At 40.7% G+C, this 20,888-nt stretch overlaps 1 protein-coding gene across 6 annotated transcripts in view; it reads right to left on the bottom strand.

The window, feature by feature from the left end:
- CALD1 (caldesmon 1) overlaps positions 1 to 20,888 on the bottom strand; it is a 256,751-nt gene that overhangs the window by 33,469 nt on the left and 202,394 nt on the right. For 4 of the 6 annotated variants that reach the window (XM_006144999.3, XM_006144998.3, XM_006145001.3 and 1 more), the window contains 2 exons: positions 4,813 to 4,959; positions 1 to 567 (listed from right to left, as the gene is read on the bottom strand). The exon at positions 1 to 567 is cut by the window's left edge and continues 382 nt beyond it. In XM_006144999.3, coding sequence (XP_006145061.1) covers positions 1 to 567; positions 4,813 to 4,959 — 714 coding nt within the window. The remainder of the gene's footprint in view (positions 568 to 4,812; positions 4,960 to 20,888) is intronic. The other 2 variants (XM_006145002.3, XM_006145003.3) reach the window with 1 other exon arrangement.

Here is a 20,888-nt window from a genome sequence, read left to right as displayed (position 1 = left end):
CTTGCCCTCTCTTCCTCTTCCCTCTTTTCATTATGGGCGCTCTCATCTGAACCTGGTCCCCTCTCCTCCTCTGGGTGGGGCTCTTCTGCACTAACATGCCCATTTTTCAATGGCATTCCCACTGTTTCCTCTTGGGATTCTGTTGTTTTCTCTTCTACCATCATCTCTACCTGATTTTCTCCAATGTTCCCTTGCTTTGGCTTCCCTTCTTCCTCTTCCTCCTCCTTTTCCTCTTTCTTTATTTCTTCACCATCCCTCCAATCATTCTTCTGGTAGGACCTGGTGACTATTTCTGTTTCCTCTATCTCATATCTCTCTTGGCGACTTTCCCTTTTTTCTTCCTTCTCTGCAGTGTCGTTTTCTGCTGTATCATTCTGTGTTCTGCTGGGGAGGGACAGACTTGCATCTGTTACTGTTGGGTCGAACTCCTTCTGCCGCTCCAGAGCTTCCTGAAGGCGTTTTTGGCGTCTTTCCTCTCGCCGAGCCAGGCGCTCCAGGAAGGCCGCCTCATCATCGCCTTCTGCCTGAGTGTTTGTGGTGGTTGTCTTGGCCTCCTCATCGGGAACACTGTACAATAGAGAGAACAGCACCAGAGACAGCTTGTGGATTCATCTGTCAGCAGCATCCATACAGCAGGACTATGAGAGATGCCCATAGATAGTACCATGCTCACACCCCCATGGACATCACCGTTTTAGTAAAAGGGCCTCAGCAAGCTCATTGAAACTGTATATTTTGAAAAGACTATGCAAGAACTTCAAAGAATTTCTGCACCTAAATAAATGGATGTTTTAATCTCATTTTCCATGATATTTTCTATTGCCAGGGGGCACAAGCATCACCAGACATACACACACACACACACACACACACACACACACACACACATACACATACACATACACAGGCACACACACACACACACACAGTGAGAGAGAGAAGAGAGAAAGTACCTCCCCCTCCCGATGGAGTATGGTCACACTACAATTCCTTCTCCTCTAGCCATCCTTTTGGAATTTGGAGCATGCACTCATGCATATGCACGCAGATGCTCAGCATGTTTTTTATGCCACTCAGGTCAGGGTTCCAACTGTGGTCGGCCATGTGGGATCTGGCTCCCTTAATCACTGGGTAATGAGGCTGGCCCACCAGAAAGTGTTGAATTCTCCTCATACATGCCTGCCTGACTTTCAACTAACTGTATATGTAAGCCTTTTCCCTTAGTCTTTTTCTGGCCACTGGAGTCTTCACTGTATGCCAGAAGTGCTCTGGGGATTAATCCCCAGGAGTGCCCTCAAACAAAAACTGATGAGCAATAGTGTATAAATGCCCCAGTACCCTCCCCTTTTGAGCTAACTCTGAGCTGCATATGCTGTGGTAGACCTTCGAACTCCCTAGTGGAGCTTAACTTCAGGTATTCACAGTAGTAACCTACCTGGTCTTGCAATTCTTGTATTATTACTATTATTTTTAGTTTTTGTTATAGGGAATAAGTGCTAGCCAGACAGAGAAACAGGGAGAGAGAGAAAGTGAAAGATCATCATCGGGGGATGGCCATGCCAAAATCCCTTCTCCTCTACTCTCCTCATGGGATTTGGGGCATACATTGACATGAGCCCAGTGTAATTTTTAAGTTACTGAGTCTGGGACTCAAACCATGCAATTGGCCATGTGGGATCTAGGGCCTTAATCTCTATGCCACCTGCTGGCCAGCAATCCTTATTTCAATGCCTTTTCTTCTCTGTTATCCTTCTCACAGCCCTACCAGTGTTTCTTGGGATCACCTTTCAAATAGATGACTTGTGTGCAAATCTTTGTTTAAGGACCTGCTTCTTGGAGAATTCAAACTAAGACAAAGACCAACATAAAATAAGAAGTGCATTCTTTTAGAGTCATACTATTACCACAAGTCATAGTCATCTCGAATTCTCCATCTGGATTGGTGGGACCTGAGGTATTTGAGAGGAAGGGGATAGATGTGACAATGTGAAAGTTGTACACTCATGCTGATGACCACATAGTGGAGATATCTAAGTGCCCTCCACAATTCATGCTTCTCCTTCCATAGCTGTGGGGCAGTGTCATCAGTCAGGGATTACATGTCCTATCCTTTCCTCTTCCCTGTACCTAGAAGGAACCACATGACCAATAATAGTCAATGAAATGTGAGCAGAAGGGATGTGCCCAGATCAAGGCAATTAAGAAACAGTGGTGCATTCTCTGTCCTTTTTACATCTGTCCACTGGCTAGATCAGAGGACTATACAACCATAGGAGATGACAGAGTCACCTGCTGGACAGAAATATCCACATTGGACTGGTATGTGTTATTGCAATAAACTAAAATTTAGGGGCTCATTGTTCCAGCAGCCAGCATTACTCATATTTTATTTGTCAACATTTTATTTGTCAACATTTCCATGAATAAAGCTTTTCTTGTAATTTTTACAGTGGACAAAGGACAGTTAGATTTGATGTTTATTTAGAAAAAGAAAAGAAAATCTCTGTAAACCAAACTGTATCATGTCCATCACCTCACTCACTATTGCAGGATGCTGGACACGACCCAAGCCAGGGGTGTTGGCCTCTACTGGCAAAAAACAACAAGTCATGTGATACCAGAACTGTGACCAGAGTTGGAAGAATATGTCTTTCAATGTTTAGAAACTCCATCAAATTTCATGGTTCATACCAAACTTGGCCCTTTCGAAGTTCAAGTTCACTTAATTTTGGAAAAACACATTTCATTTTTAACAACAAGTAATGGCAAAGTAAAAGCCAGACTTTTAAACTTTCTTGGACTTCATTGTTGCTGCAGGACACTGATTTAGACATATAAGGATTAAATGTCCCTGAAAAGACAGAGTTTAAAGGGGAAAAATCTATACATAAGGCAATTGGATTGACTGAATTCTAACAATGTAAAAGAGGTACCAAAATTCCAAAATGCAAGCCATATTCAAGTATTCTTAAACTAAGAAACCAACAGACTATATTAAAACTGTATTCCTTTACCTTTTTATAAATCATGATGACAATCATCAGTCAATGCAAAATGCCAGCAGAAGTTTAGCTCCAAGAAGACTTTGTTTGTGCTAACTAATATCTCAGAAAGAAATGACATATTCTTAGACCTGAATATACTTTTCTAAAAAAGAAATGACTATTACTAAAATACTAAAATAATAACAATAATAAAACGTGAAAGCAGAAGAGAAACACATGCAGAAACAAGATTTGAAAAACAAGAAAATGACAGTAACTTTTTAAATCATCACTGGCCACTCACTAATGAGATTCAGGAAAGGTCTTTGAATGTCATTTTTGAAACTCTTTTTGTCTCTTATCTTTCAGCTTAAAACAGAAAAAGTAGTGAATGATATAGTACCCTCCACAGTAAGACTCTGGTAACAGTGAAAATTTATTGAGTGCTTGCTCAATGCAAGGCATAATGTATTTTACATGCATTATTGTTTCATTTAAGTTTAACAGCATTTTTAGGATAAAGATATAATTTTATTTCCGTTTAACTGAAGAAACAATTAGTGAAAGGCCAAGTTGGAATTCAAAGCTAGTTAGTAAACCCCAGAGATCTTGCCTACATCCCATTTACTATGGGATTTAGACATATAAAGATTAAACGTCCCTGAAAACACAGAGTTTAAAGGGGAAAGCTTCCTCCTCATTAGGACCTACTTACCAAGGAACAAGGGCTCGATTTTCCCATCTACCCAATAAGCTGCTATATTAAATTTGTCCTGCCCATCAGCATTTTCAAGACCGCCTTCAGAAATCTGCTATAGCCTCTCAAATTTGGGTTAAAGCAGCTAAGACCCTCTCCTTCAGAATTTTAAAAAGAGACTAAATTAAAAGAGTTATACAGAGGTCTCTCCCAAAACACACAAAATAAAACAAACTAAACTAAAATCAAATGAAGAGATTATATAGTGGTTTCATTATATTGGGTTGTCGGAAAAGTCAAGACATTTTTTTTATGCAAAAGCGTGTCATGGCTTTTCTGATGATCCAATATTTAATCAGTCCATAGTTTAAAAATTACTTTTTTTCTCCATTTCCCCCTCAACTTTTATACATCTTGGAGCACATAAACGACATGTACTAACCACTAGCATAATGAACTGTAATGACCCTATTTCTGGTGCGAAACCTCTTTTGAAGGAGTTGAACCTATTGAGTGTTCTCGACTTCTCTGATTTTTACCAAGGCTTGAGTACCAAAAAAAAAAAAAAAGTGTTAAGCTCATTAAGCATGTTTGAATGATCATATAACATTATGCCCGTTTTTGCATCTCTCTGAATATTATCACAGTCAGAGAAGGTTGATTCAGGCTGTATGTCAAGAAAAAGAAGACATTTGTAATTTGTGACTACCTTAACCACTCAAGTGTTGTCTGCTACTAGAAGACATGGACATCTCTTAATCAGTCTTCTAGATAGCTACACCCTATAGGATGAATGTAAATAGTTATCCTTGTTTGAAGATATAACCTACCCTGTTTAGTAAATTTGAAAAATATTAGGTCGTAGAGTAAAATGAAAGTCTTCAGCTGGGGTAGAGGATGGCAACAAGGTAGAGAGACAGGAATAGCAGGTCTCAGCAACTAAATCAGACTGAATGTCCAATCTGATTAATTGCCTACAATGGCCACAAAAGAATTAAAGTTAGACAGACAGAAAAGGGTTGAGATGGGCTAAGAAGGGAATGCTTTGTCAAATTCCATTAAAAGACAAGCTAATTTACAATGATCAAATAACAATAACTTAGAGAATCTCCATTCTGAAGAGGACGGTACCTGTTCTGGGCATTAAGTTCCACCTGGTCGGTCACCTGTCCCAAGGATTCTTCCTCTTGCTTCTGCCGCAGCCTTTCCTGCCGTGCTCGGCGACGCCGTTCTCGGGCGGCCTCTTCCTCGTCATCATCGTTCCTCTGGTAGGCGATTCTGCAACATGGCAAAGACAACTGCTTGAGATCAACTTCTTGATAAAAACAGCCTTAAGCCCCTTTTTGAACATGTACTTAATGAACCATAGAAGGTTTTACTTTTTGTATTATTATTTTTTTTAGAGAGATCTTTGCTATAGGGCATGTGCACTCACTGGAGAGACTGAGAGAGACAGAGAGACAGAAAGCGAGAAGTCACCCTCATGGGGGTGATGGCCATACCACAATCCCTTCTCCTCCATTCTCCTCTTGGCATTTTGGGCATGCTCGCACATGCACCCAGCCTGAGTTTTGAGGCGCCTGGTCCAGGACTCGAACAGCAGCCGACTAAATGGGAGTCCAGTGGCATAACCATTATGCCATGTGCTGGTCTCAAAGGTTTTATTTTTTTTAATTGATTTTAATTAATTTATTTTTTACTTTTTCCATAAGGCATGTGTGCTCATCAGAGAGAGAGAAAGTGAGAAATCGACCCTCAAGACCATGACTCAATCCCTTTTCCTCTATTCTCCTCTTGGGATTTTGGGCATGCACACACACAGGTGCCCAGCATGTTTTTTAAGCCTCCGGGTCTGGAACTTAAACCAACTGGGATCCAGCACTTTAACCACCACACCACTTGCTGGATTAAACCACAGAGTTTTTAAAGGATGGTTCAGTTTCTTAAATTTAGTGATGCAACTGACTAGTTTTTTCAAAGTTTTAAGTATATCTGAAAAGCATTAATCCCATAGCCATAGAGGGTAATTTACAATGATCAAATAGCAACTTAAACTAACATATTTCCACAAAAGCATGCTGCTGTTGGAGTCTGTGGGTTAGCACATTTAGATTTCTTTCCTAAGCTGATTATCAGCATGGACGGTTTAGAAGCAGAAATCTAAAGTATTGAACCCAAAATAATGAAAACACTTATTAAAAGGATTATTATTACAAAGGATTCAGCATGTTGTGCACATTATTTGTGCAGGCACTGTCACCAAGATCAAAAAAGGATCAAACTATGTTACCAGACCAGGATTTTGGTGTTAATAAGCGAAAACTCCAAATTTAAAATAGAAAACAGGGTATCTTCTTTGCTTGGATAGTGTTTGTCCCTTCAGTTCCTTTTCACTGGAGTGGCAAGGTATTATCGACAAAGGGTAAGAGGCTTCAGAGTCAGTGCAAAGTCAGTTGAACGGGTGGCAGGTCCTTCCAACATCCCTTGTTTTGGTCAAAACATGCTTTAATATCCAGGGTTGGCTGGGTCAGAGGTGAGCTGGCTTAGTGTGAAAGGAAATGGGTTGGGGCTACAGTCCGGGATGTGAACCGCGGTTGACTATGTGGGAGTCCAGTGACATAGCCATTATGCTAATTGCTGGTCCCAAGAGTTAGTATTTTTATTTCCATGTTACTTACATATCTACAAATAGAAATCCAGACAGGCAAACGTTTTATACTAATACGTTTTTTTTTTTTTAAATTGTGGTAAGAACACTTAGTATGAAATCAAACTTTTTAATCAACTTTTAGGGGGGAATGCAGTATTGCTACCCATAGGCACAATGCTATACAGCAGATCTCTAGAATATGCTTATATAAGGGGACTTCAAAAGTCATTGGCAAATGGAATTAAAGTATGAGTTTACTGGGACCAGCAATTAGCATAATGGCTATGTTGCTGAACTCCCATGTAGTTGACTGAGGTTCGAGTCCCGGATCTGGTGGCTTAAACTCACGCCAGGCACGTGTGCGTGTATGCCCAAGATCCCTTGAGGAGAATGGAGGAGAAGGGATTGCAGCGTGGCCATCCCCCCTGGGGGGTGATTTCTTGCTTTCTATCTCTCTGTCTCTCTTTGCCTTTCCGGTGAGCACACACACCCTATAGCAAAAACTCCAAAAAAAAAATATATGTATATATGAGTTTACTTCAGTGGCCCAAAATTTTGAAATCTGTGCCCAGTTTTTTTTTTTTTAAATAAAATAAAGACCCTTTGTAGGGACCAGCAGGTGGCATGGTGGCGAAGGAGCTGGACACTCCCACATGACCAACCATGGTCTGAGTCCTGTACCTAGTGGCTTGCTTTCTCACTCTACCACCCCACTTCACCCTGGTCAAATTAAAATAAATGAATGAATGAATTAAATAAATAAATTTTTTTTTAAAAAAAAGACCCCTTGTATAGCTACAGAACCAAACTAATTTGCAAATTAAAGAAAACAAACAGCAAAACTGCACGATTTATAACAATATAAACTGAATATAATTGATGAGAGTTTATTTAAGATTTACAAACAGCATTTTTAGGTTTAGATCCAGTAGTTTATTTCATCTTTAATAATAAAAATGTTATTTTGTTTTTCTCCACCTAGGTATCTTTTTGTAAGGTGTTTTTTTTTTTTTTTTTCATAGGGTGCATGTGCTTGCAGGACAGAGAAAGAGAAAGTAAGAAATTACTCATTACTCTCCAGGGAGGATGGCCACATCACAATCCCTTCTCCTCCATCTGCCTCTTGGGATTTGGGGCATGAAAGTACTCAGTATGATTTTCAAGCTGCCAGGTCTGGGTCTCAAACTACAGTCTGCCATGTGGAAATCCAGCACCTTATCCACCACACCAACTGCTGGTTCCACCTAGGTATCTTTAATAAAAAAAAAAAAGAGAGATGAACAAGTCCAGAGGTTGTTTGGCTGGTTCTTTGCTACTTCAGAAAGCGTGACTTCATACTTCCTAAAATCTGCTAGTGAACAATAAGTTCCTAAATGGTAACATAAATAGTCTCCTTAGGAATTCTATAAAAGCATCCATTTATTGTCTCCTATTTGGAGAGAAGGGCAGTGTGGTACGGAAGGCAGATGACTATCAACAGATCAGGACTGAGAGAACCTGGTTCCTGGACCTGGTTTCTCACCAGCTTACAGTCCTTTGATAACTCTGAGCTGAATCTCCTTGTCTGCCAGTGTGTGACAGTCCAATGACGTAATGGATATGTTGTGGTAAAGTGTGGTACAGTGCACTATTTCGTTATCAGGAAAGTTCAGTTAAGGAACTGCGTTGTGAGGAAAGATGAGTTCAATTTTAGACTTGATGAGTTTGAGGTGACATGACCGGATTTCGTTTCTCATTCAGTCACATTGTACTTTGTACTTGAAAGCCTTTCCCAGTGGTTTGGCTTCAATCTTCAGATTCTTGGCCTAATATTCCTTTGGCATCTCAGTAGACAGCTCTAACCACAGCAAGGAGATTGAATCCTTAATGACTGCTTCTCAAGCTAATCACACAGAAAGTCTTAATTTGCTCTTCTACATCTCTGGATCAGCCATGAGGTCAGGGTTTTTTTCTTGGGGCCATCTTCCAAGACAAGCAAGAGAGATGAAAGTGCCATATGGGACATCTTTATGCTGAAAGCAAAACTCCTCCCTCGCCTTAGTGGAATCTAATTATAAGCCCTTTATGTCCCACTATCCTTGAAAAATCTGAGATGTTACTTCTTTCTCCTCCCACCTACCCAATGTGTTTCATGTGTAGGTGTTGCTTTTAGCTTTGACGTGAGCTGGGCTTACCACCCAGGCCCAGTCAAACGTAACATTTCCTCATCTTAGATTTCTCACTGGAGGAGTGACCCGCCACTGTCTCTTCTTCTTTTTCTTTTCTTTTTAAAGACTTTCTTGCACTCACTGCAGAGAGGCAGAGAAAGTGAGAGAAAAAGAGGAGGTGGCCACACTAAATCCCTTCTCCTCCATTCTTCTCCTAGGATTTTGGGTTATGTATATAATGAGCCCCAGAATGAGTTTCAAGCTGCTGGATCCAGGACTCTAACTGTAGTTGGCTATGTGGAATCCAGTGTCCTAAACACCATGTCACCTACTGGTCCCTCTACCATCTCTTCTAATTCTTCTTTCTTGGTACAGTTTAAAATTTATGGACAACCATAGCGGTCTCGGTGGTCTAGTGGTTAAGGCAATTGGATCCCATATGGCCAATCACAGGGTTGAGTCCTGGACTGGGTAGGTTGAGAAATATGCCAGGTGCATGTGCATATGTGCCCAAAATTAAAAAAAAAAAAGAAGAAGAGATGAAGGAGAAGAGATTATAGCATGACCATTCCCCATTGGGGGTGCTTTCTCCCCTCTCTCTCTCTCTCTGATGAGTGCACATATCCTCTACCAAAAAATAAAATAAAATAAAAAATTAATAGACTGCCACTCTCCATTGGTAGCCTCTTTCTTTGTATACGCAGTTATCAGAGCTAGATTTTAAAGTATCTTATACTATTGCTTATAAAGAAACATTATTGAAACTATTTACAAAGTTAAGAACGAAAAAAGAGCCAAAGTGGTTTCTTGGTACTTTCAATCCTAACATGCCCAATTGCTGGCTCGATAATCTATCAGTTGGCTTTACACTTTTTAAGTGAAATGCTGCCCACGCCAAATGACTTGATATGTGTGGAAAATCTTCATCTGTAAGACTCTCTCCAGTAGGCCTTAGCATACAAAGTAAGTACTTTCTTCGCTTTTAAGTCTCTCCCATAGTTCTACCACAAAGTGTTTTTATTTTCCAAAATTGAAAAAACTAACTTTTTTTTTTTTAAATCCTAAAAGCAACATACACTTTTTTTTTTGAAACCAGGGCAATACAAAATGTATAAAAGCAGATAGGAGCCCAATGAATATTCAATTTATTTCATCAAACTTTTTCTTCTGTGAACATAGATATCCTCATTTTCATAAGGTGAAATCATGTTACATCTCTAATTCATAAACTGTTTCTGTAACCTACCTTACTTATGACTGTTTCAATTTTTATCAATTTTCATTTGAATTTTTTGCTTTAGGGTGCATGCACTCACCAGAGACAAAGAAGGATGGGGGAGGTGAGAAGTCACTCCCTGGGGCAGATGGCCATGTCTCAATCTCTTCTCCTTCACTCTCCTCTTGGGATTCTGAGCACGTATGCTCATGCACCTGACATGTTTTTCAATCTACCAGATTCAAGACTCAAACTTAACCTCTGCACCACCTGCTGGTGGTGACTATGACTATTTTTACATTAGCAAAACAATTTCAACAGCAACACAGTATTCTACATGTACATATATTCATAGTAATTTTTTTGTTCATCTCTTGGCATGACTGACCAAAAGTATGACTAACTTTTCTTCAGTAAGTACAGTGTTGCTGATAGCAAAAAAGCTTATCAGATGTTCGGGAGAAAGAAAGATGATCTAGGGTGTGTGAGTGCACACGTGTGTGTGTGTGCATGTTTGTGCATATATGCTTCTATACATAAATACAAACAATTTCAAAAGTCCATACTAATTACATGGTTATTTGATTATGTTGGTGTTAAGAAAAAGTAGATGGATTGACTATTCTTCCATTCTTAAGAATGATTGTTTAAAGGTCCTAGTGTTACATGATTTAAAAAAGCTAAACAAACAAGCCAACCCTCTAGATCTATGCCATGGGAAAATGCTCAGAATGCTGTGGCATTTTCACAAGGTGTGTGCATTCACTGGAGCGAGAGAGAGAGAAAGAGAGAGAAAGTGGGAAATCACTCCCCCTGCCCCCCACTGTCAGAGGTGATGGCCATGCCACAATCCCTTCTCCTACATTTTCTTCCTGGGATTTTGGGCATGCATGCACATGTAGCTGGCCTGTTTCAAGTCACCAGGTCCCAGACTTGAACCACAGTTGGCCCTGTGGGAGTCTAGCACCTTAACCACTATGTCACGTACTGCCCCACACCAAAGATATTTGAAATCTTTACCAGAACTCTGCTGTCTCAGTTTACTCAAGTAACAAGACGACCATGTTCTACTCTTTGCCTTTTAGATAGAAAGTTCAGATAAACAAAAGTATCACAGACACACAAGAGGACTTGGTGTCATTACCTTGGATGGCCAGGATCTAAATGGATTCTAGATGGAAGAGGGGCTGGCAGAAGCTTCCTTAGCCAGACATTGGAACAAGGTACTGCTATCCTGCCCTGGTCTCCCATCATATGTGAGAAGTCTTCGAATAGTTCACAGGAAACACATATTATAAAAAATTATGTGCTAATTTCCAAGTTGTTGCATCAGAACAACTTGTACTTTAATTTGACTTTTCCTCAAAATTCTCTGGAGTTTCATATTTCTCAAGATGTGTGCATTACTGGGAAATTCTTACTCTAATTTCAAACTGTGGGGAACATTGTTGCCATGTTCCCCATAGTCTGAAGAATGTCACTCTTATTTCCTTTCATTTTGTACTTTTTCCATTTAATTTTGTGCTTTTTTTCATTTTTTAAAATTTGAGATGATTGGACAGCATTCTCCAAGTTTTTAAATAAAATGCTGGCAATAGTATTTCATTAACAAAACAAGATCTTGTATAGTAGTTGAGGTGGCTGGCTATGATAATGGCTGGCCATATGACACTTGAACCCAGGAGCTTAAGACATGCTAGGAGTATATGCATGCATGACCAAAACCCTGAAAGGAGAGAGAAATGGAGGGGAGAAGGTTGCAGTGTGACCATGTCCCATAGGGGTGTTAAGGGGTGCATTTTTGCTCTCTCTGTCTGATTCTGGTGAGCACACATGCCTCTGGAAAATTAAAAAAAATACAGAAAAAAATGTAAACAAAGTATTTTCGAGTTATAGTGAGTACGACTTTGCTTTGTTGTTGTTGTTGTTGATAATTATAGTACTCCTCTGAGTTATTAACTAGATAATCAAATATTTAATCAATTTTGGACTTGTGATTTTGGTAACTTTGTTTTACCTACATGGGATATCTCATATAGTCATTTGGAAATTTAAAAATATTTAATAATGCATTCGATGACATGTCAAAATCAGTAAGGCAGACCTTATTCTTGCCATCTACTGACTAGAATCCCATAGGCAGGCACTCTCCTAGAGGTATTTTGGGTTTTCTTCCATTTTTTCCCCTATTGCATACAATGTACACATGTCTCTAGGTTAGATATTGAGAAGTGGAACAGCATGTGTTCCTCTAAATCTAAAGATTTTGTAAAGTTGACCTTTATCCTAGTTATTCTAATTTACGTCTCCATGCTCAGTCATCTCAAATAACCATATTAGATCAACATATATTAAGAAAATCCTAACTGCTCACTGATAGGATCCAAGAAAAGAGTTAATCTTCTATATTTTATACAGCAGTGGTTTTGAACATTTTACTAGTGTGGATCCTCTTAAAATATTAAGAAAAAATTAAGATATCATGACAATCTTATACTTTTGTTATTTGTTGGTAAGATGTTTCATATAGTAATGTGATAATAGCTGCGACAGCCAAATTACTACCTCGGTTTTCATAATGCATTAGTTCAACTATGGCATCTATACATGTTTGAAAAATAGTTTTTCATATACGAGATGATCACTTATCTGACTACAGAAAATACTTGGTATGGATGTGAATTTGGGAATCTCAATGCTTTTCAGCCTTTTGGCTAAGATCAAGTGAATTTGGCAATCTCCTTCCAAAACTTCACTGCCAGAAAACCACTGTTGTACTAAGAGATATTACAGAATAGACTTTGACTTGTCCCCTTAAAACTCCTTTGTGTTTTTCAACATGGCAAACACACACACAGACACACACACACACACACACAGACACACACACACACACACACACACACACACACAGATACACAGACTCACAGGACATGTGAGAAAAGCTGCGGAGAAAACACAAAATTCAAGGTACAGTAGGAGGCCCAGTTATGAAAGACTTCAAGTGGACTGCAGTCAGGTGAAAGTTTCCAAGTATCTGTTTTCCTTCATTGTTCCTGCCACATTCCTAAATTTTAGAAATAGAATGCTAAAATTTCAATAGATAGATAAATTCACCAGTTGAAAGAATGGATACTGCTGAAGTTCACCAATTGTGAATGCATAATAACTCTCCAGCCAGTCGACAGCTGCCTGAACCACTAGATCAGCTTTGGGTCTCTCTGTGTCCCACTGTACCTCTGCTTTCATGGAACAAGTCACTGGCGACAAAGTGGAGTCTGTTAAGGAGATTTCAGGCTTGTCGCTGAGACACTCAACCCAGAGCACCACCCTGGCCTGTTTGTGCAACTGTAACTCCTCACACAGACCGCACTCAGGACAAAGGATCTGGGGTTCACAGTCTCCAAGAAGGAGAAATTATTTTGAAGTTTATTTATTTATTTCTTCCAAGAAAGAGAGTGAACTAGAGAGAGAGAGAGAGAGAGAGAGAGAGAGACACTCCTACAGGGTCTCTCCATACCCTAGCCTCAGCCAGCCCAGAGGACCGGCACTTACATGCATCTAGCTTTACAGGGTGACTCTTGGACATGATCCGAGAACTTTCCCATGTGAGTCCAATTGCATTACCACTGTACCATCTGGACTGAAGGATGCTTCTTGTCAATTACTTTTCTTTGATTCCCATCAGTATTGGCTCTGCCAAAGTCACTGGGTCTTAATATGAAATCCACCTTAAAGAGTTAAAACCCCATGTGGGTTGAAAATCCATTCATCAACTATTTGAAGGCAAAATGACTCATACTTTCATTATTCTTTTTCATCGACCAAAAACCCCAGTGATTTTCTTTCATAGCACGAAATGCAAGCAGATTCTCCAAACATATCCAAATCAGCTCTGTAAATTGCTCAAAATCTCAGGCCATGCTGTGATCAGGAGGGAAAATCCTGAGCTACTGAAATGAGTCCTATCTGCCCCGCAGATTTACTGTATGTTTGAAAGTTAAAAGAAGTTTATAGAAACATTCCAGGCTCTTAAATATGATTTTGTTTACATGTGGAGTCTGCAAAATGTCGTGGTTTCATTTAATATATGTAAAGTCTAACTCTGAATTTTTTTCTCTTGGAGTCCTTAAGAGAAAGGCATTAAAAATTACAATGGAGAAAAAAAAATCAAGAGCATAAAATATTTTTCAGGTTAGAATATGTTTAGAAATTGATTAATAGTCATGGTCAATTGTTTTGTTCATAATACAGGACAGAGTGACAGATTGTCCCCTTGATTAAGAGAACATATTTTGGTGGAGAAGAATGGCAAAAATGTGTTGTATTATTTCAGTGGAGGGTTTGTGGCTAAGTCATTAAATCAGTGTTGTGTCTTTTACTGGAGTGAAGGCATGCGAGGAGATAAGCCCCTTGGAAGAAAATTACCCGGGAAGAGTAGAAGGTCCCACTTCATCTGCTTCTCCTTCTTTCACTCCATTTCCCCAAACACACGGGCATTTGAGTCACCAGAGTGTGCACACCAACCATGCATTTGGGTTCTCAATAACAAACCATTGCGTGCTAGCTGACATTACCGTTGCTCTCTACGTCCTCACAAGTTACCACCACCAGCCCACCATGTGCTTTAAACAATCGTGACATCCCATATCACAAGAGTTCTATAACCCCAGGAGGAAATGTGCTGCAGAGCAGAGTAGAAGGAAACACGAGTGAAAGTAAAGCAACCCATCCTGTGTCTACACGGTGATGTTAAACTATGGCATCATTTGGATGGCAACATTCTGTCTGACAGCTAGATAGAGCCTGACTGGTCATGCATAGTGAGAACAGACCTGGAGACCACTGTGACTTCTGAGTGTGACTCTGGGCTATAGGAAAACGTTCTTGGAATGGTCCTGTCTTGGGGCAGGCAGATCTCCAGGCTTAGAGGCTACTTTCTGGATCGACTCACATAGCCACCGGAAATTTTGAAATGATGGATTCTAATTGTTTTGGTTCTTATCTCAAATTGGAAACTTTTTTTTTTTAGAGGTTTTTGCTATAGGGCGTGAGCGCTCGCCAGACAGAAAGAGAGAGACAAAGAGATAGGAAGGGAGAAATCACCCCCCAGGGGGGATGGCCACGTCGCAATCCCTTCTCCTCCATTCTCCTCTCAGGATCTTGGGTATGCACGCACACATGCCCGGTGTGAGTTTAAGCCACCGGGTCTGGGACTCGAACCGCGGTCGACTACGTGGGAGTCCAGCGACATAACCATTACGCTAATTGCTGGTCCCTTAAATTGGAAACTTTAAATATGAATTATATTGTGCCTAGGAATGACTAAATAGTACATTACCACTTTAATGAGTAATAATAAAGCCTATTTCCTAATTTAATCAGTACTGACACCTTAGGGGGCCTTGTGTGCCCTTTTTCAACCTCATCCTTCTCTTTTTCAATGCCTCTAAGTAAACATTAGCCTGAATTGGGGATATTTGAATTAGTCTCTTCTTTACAGTTTTACTACCATGGTATGCATCCCTAAATATTGGGTCACTGGAAGGTTCATGATGTATTTTTCTGTTTTTCTATGGAAAAACGTGTCATGACTTTTCTGACAACCCAGTAATACATTTTTTAGTTTTGCCTTGTAAAAAATGTACATAATAATATGGTATGCATTCTGTGACTTGCTTCTTTCATACATTATGTTTTTGAGAGTCATCTATGTTTAAATAAATAGTCATGGTTTATAATTACAGAGAAAGCACAGGGTCTTCTAAATATTTCTTGTGACCACAGCTTGGATGGGATAAATGTTTAGCTTCTTATTCAACTGGTGCCATTTTCTTTTACAAAGTCTATAAATGGTTTGTGATATTCAGTAGAAATAAAATAAATGGATCGAGATTTACTTTCTTATTGAGCTGTGATTTTCTCACAATTATTTTTAAAAGGAAAAAAATGCACCTGCCGCACCCATTAAATACAGATTTGGAGGGATAGTTCCATAACAGTTTCCTGAGATAAACTAAAAATCTGTTTATTTTGTCGAAAACAGGACTGAGCTTGCACCACCCTATCTATACCACCCTGTTAAAACAATAAACTTGCCCAGATACAAACATATATATATATATATATAATATATATATATATAGAGAGAGAGAGAGAGAGAGAGAGAGAGAGAGTGCTAAACTATGGTTGAAATGAATAAAAAGAAGAGTAATGATTAAGTGTCCATTAAGATAATTAAAACAAATAACCAAACACCTGCCTCTCTTTCAACCCTTATTTAAGATTCAAGTGAGGGATTAGCAGTTAGTCTAATGGCTATGTCGCTGAACTCCCATATAGTCGACCGTGGTTCGCGTCACGGACCTGGTGGCTTAAACTCATGCTGGGCATGTGTGTGTGCGTGCCCAAGATCCCGAGAGGAGAATGGAGGAGAAGATATTGCAACATGGCCATCCACCCGGGGAGTGATTTCTCACTTTCTATCTCTCTGTCTCTCTCTGTCTTTCCGGCGAGCACATGTGCCCGATAGCAAAAACCGCTCCAAAAAAAAAAAAAAAAGAGATTCAAAGAGATTCAACTGATATAAATATGGTTATTAGAGATAAATGTAACTGCTAACCTGTGCTGTCATAAATGTTAGGTTTTCTTCTTCCCCTTCCCTAGAATTCTTTGTCTAATAAGAATCTTAAATATATGACCCTTAGTGAACTTAGGCTTTCAGTCAAAGATGAAATAGATTTGGCACTGTCCTCTGTTGTGTCTACTGAAGGACAATCTTGGGCCAGCTCTGTGGTGCAGGGTAAGGAACTGCTCAAGTGATGCTAGATCCACATGGGAGATCTCAGGTTCAGTTCAGTTTCCTGGTCAACCTGTACATTCAGGTGTGTGTGTCCATGAACCTGGCTGGCTGGGATGGCTGAAGCATGAGATCCTATTAAAGGTTGTCTTTCTCTCTCTCTCTCTCTCTCTGTCCATCTGTTTCTCCCTTTGTCTCTCACTTTCGTAAGAGACTAGATATTCTTTAGGACAATTTGGCTTTAATATGCTTAGTAGATGTCGACAATAAACACTAAGCTTAGTCAATTTTTTAAAAAGTAAAACACGTGAAAACAATCCAGCCCCCAGGTATCTAGGGGGGCAACACCACATCTTGTCAGTTCTCTTGAGTGTGGCAATCTGGGCCTGAGTATCCGCTGACACATCCCCCAGGGCAGGAGGCAGGCAGATCCCCACATTCTCACTGGTTGACCTGGAAGCAACCGCATCTGACTCCAGGTATGTGAACAAGAAACTTGCTTGCATATCCAAAGACTAAATCTAGACACAGAAATGTCCATTTCTACTTCCAAACGTAAAAAATACAAGCTCATTTTCGAAGACTCTTAGAATGAGCTAGAAATTCAAGTCTCATGGTCACATTTAAATATTTGTGTGATACAGTACAAAAGTGTCCGAAATGGTGGAGCTTCAAATTACTGTCCTGCTATGCCATTGGTCAACATCTGACAAAAGAAAGAAAGGAATTGGAAAAAGGAAAACAAGATGTCCTTAAATGGAAGTTACAAAGCTGTGACTAAAGGGAATCCCTCTAAGGGAAAATAGTATTCCAGACACCCACAGAGGTGGCCCCTGCCACGTGATCTGCTGAGTCACGTCACATATCCTGAGTTGGCTGAATGGATGCTCAGTACCCTCTCTAGACAGGCAGTGCTTAATGTGGGGACATTTATGGGTAATGGATTCTCATAACAGGCCGTTTATAATCTTTCCCTCTCCCTGAAGTGCCCTTTGGAGCTTTCCTGCTTCCACTCTCATTTTTCTTAATTGGAAAAAGATTTACTATTCATTTCCTCTTCCCCAGCACGCCTATCCACTTGGATGGCATAGCCTCCCATATTTGCCCCCTCTTGCGTCCCTCATCTCTTCTCCAGAAACAGAAAGCTCTCTTATACTCTTAGCTATGACAGTGAGGGCAATTGTTTCTAGCACTGCTAGAGAAAGAACTGACTGTCATTCTAATAAGAAAGCATATTTTGGGGTGTCATCCACCCTGCTGACTCCAGAGGTACAGCATGGACTCATCTAACGTCCATTTGCTCACAACCACCCTACATGTGCTGGAGGCGCAGTTTTGTTTACATATACCGAGCATAAAGACAAACCATGAGTAGAGACAGGAAATAGAAACCGAAAGGCCAAACCCTGGACGTTTGGCCCATTGGAAGAACCCTTATTCTTGCAGGGGAGTTGGCAGCCAAGCACTGCTAAGGGTTCCAACCTCCCTACTGCCGGAAAAGGACATCAAGGAGTCAGTTCAGCTCTTGGTGGGTGGTGTTCCTAAATCAGTGGGAACCTTACCTAGGACAAGGCCTGCTCAAGGTGAAGGGAGAAATGCAGATACCCATTTGGCTGAGCTTTGGAAAAAGGCCAGCCTGAGCAAACCAAACTAAATAAAGCACTTCACATTTAAACCTTCCAATCTTTTTGAGTTAATAGGTGGGGCAATAGTAAATAACTAAGCCCCTACATTTGTGTGTACTGAGTTAAAATCGCCAACAGCTTCAGACTCAGAGAGCGAGGGCTCTGAGAAAGGGAGGCCTGGGTATTACAGACATTCTGAAATAGCACTTAAATGACTCAGGGGGAGGGTACCTGTCTGAGCCAGTGGCTCTATCCTAACAGGGAAGAGGATTTCTATCCTACTCTGTTAGATTATTAACCAATAATAAGGCTTAGGCTATCTTCTGACTAGATACCAATGCAATCACAAGTTCCTTAAAATCGTTATGTGTAGAGGGAAAACGGCTTCCCTAATGGAATAACTGGCTTTACATTGAAAGTATCATATTTTAAATGACAAATGACATTGAAGTACAGTGTCTAATCTTGTGCACATTCTCCTTCAGACCAACATATGTCTTGAGAGGAAGACGGTTTAATTTAGGAGAGACATCAGGGTGTCATCTTTGGGCAGCAAAGGGGCCTAGATTTGGGCCAGCAGATGGTGTGGAGGTTATGGGACTGGATCCCAAATGACCAGCTTCATGGTTCGAGTCTCGGACCTAATGACTTGAGAATCAAGTCAGGCATGTATGCATGTGTACACCAAATCCTGAGGAGAGTGGAGAAGGGACTGTGGTGTGGTCATCCCCTTGGAAGGGTCGTCCCCTATCTTTCTCTCTCTGGCAAGCACATGTGCCCTCTAGCAAAAACTATTAAAAAAAAAAGAGGGGGAGGTGGATTCTCAGGAGGTGGTGGGCCATGAGCTGAGATCAAGGTGGAATTTCAATTTAGGAGAGGGGGGATTGCTTGCCACTCTAACCTGCAACCTGACATCCAGGTGACTGCAATTAACATACCCACTCAACATATATTCATGGAGTTTGAAAACTAAAATGAATTACACCTCTGAGAGGAGATTATAATCTAGTAGGAAGGCTAAAGCATGTACAGAATATAAATAGTAGGTAGAAGGTTATAGTCTTGAGCTTGTAGATAAAAAGATTTTGAGTTCAGAGGAAGAAGACAACAATTCTAGCTAAGGGATCAGCAAACTGATCAGTGCTATCTGAGCTGGATATTTGAGGATGGCTATGATTGGGAACTGGGGACAGAAGAGAACCTTTCCACCTAGGGAAAGCTCAAAGGGGAAGGTTGCAGAGTCAGGAAATACGGACATAGAAAAACAAACAATTCGGTCTGGCCAGCACTTGGAAGGCATAAAGGGGGTTAGTGAAGCTCCAGTTGTGCTTGGCATCTGCAGAAGGATGGCTCCTAGTGATGGAAAGAGTATACCAACCATTTGGCAAAGCTTAGAGGAGAGGTTCCTTCCAAAGGCTGAGACCTACGGCAAGGAGGCCTGGGAGGGGCAGGGCACATGGAGGGTTTTCTGGCTTCTGTCTCCACCCCAGGTGTTCCATCTCACTCTGCAGCTTTCCCCAAGAAATAAATGAGGGCTGTCTACCCAATATCAAGGGTTCCATAAATCTTCACTGCAAGAGGAGACTTCTGTTCTGCATGCCCTATAATCATCTGGAACAGTAGCTTTGTGGAGGTCCCTCAGGAGCAAGAACCTTTGCCTTTTTTGCAGAATGGAATTTCTGTCCTTTGTTCTTGCCACTTTCTCTGCTGCTGTGCATTCACTTCGTCCATCACAGAATTAGACTGGATTTTCAATTCTTCTCCTCCTCAAGCAGATCCCAGCTGAGGCCAGGTGCTGCAATCTCAGCATTATGAATTAGTAAAAGCAGAAGGAATGTTGGAGGTAATTTTGAATTCCAGCACCACATTTTATACATGGTAACCTGGGGTCTAAGAATAAAGTGACTCATATAAGTCATTACAAACTCAGAAATGGCCCCGCGTTCCAGTTCTCATACCTGTTTTCGTCCTAACACAGGAGCCTTCTTAGAGTGTTCCGTAGGTAAAACAAAGAGCTTCAGTCCTCTAAGCCAGGGACTGGCAAGCTACTGCGGGCGGGCCAAGTCTAACCCACCTCTGTTTTTATAAATGAAGTTTTATTTATTTATTTTTTTTCGAGAGTTTTTTGCTATAGGGTGCATGTACTCTCTAGAAAGAGAGAGACAGAAGGACAGAAAGCAAGAAAGCACCCCCCAGTGGGGATGGCCACACTGCAATCCCTTCTCCTCCATTTTCCTCTTGGGATCTTGGGCACGCATGCACAGGCGCCCAGCGTGAATTTAAACCACCAGGTCCGGGACTTGAGCCATGGTTGACTACATGAGAGTCCAGTGACATAGCCATTGCACCAACTGCTGGTCCCTAAATAAAGTTTTATAGGAACACATCCATGCCTTTGCCATCAATGACTATTATTATAATTTAATGCTAAAACTAGAGCTAAGCAATGACAGAGACTTTAAGGCACACAAATTTGAAAATATTCTTTGGACTTTACAAAATCTAAGCTGAGGAACCAGAAGTTAGCGAAATAGCTATGTCACTGGACTCCCATGTAGTTGACCGCAGTTCGAGTCCCGGACCCGGTGGCTTAAACTTGCACTGGGCACATGTGCGTGTGTGCACAAGATCTTGAGAGGAGAATAGAGGAAAAGGGACTGCGGCGTGGCCACCGCCCAGGGGGTGATTTCTTGCTTTCTGTCTCTCTGCCTCTGTCTTTCTGGCGAGTGCACGTGCACTATAGCAAAAACCTCTCAAAAAAAAAAAAAAA

Source organism: Tupaia chinensis, unplaced genomic scaffold (assembly GCF_000334495.1).
Source record: "Tupaia chinensis unplaced genomic scaffold, TupChi_1.0 Scaffold000140_1, whole genome shotgun sequence".
NCBI lineage: Eukaryota > Metazoa > Chordata > Mammalia > Scandentia > Tupaiidae > Tupaia > Tupaia belangeri.
This window is presented reverse-complemented; position numbering and strand designations above follow the sequence as displayed.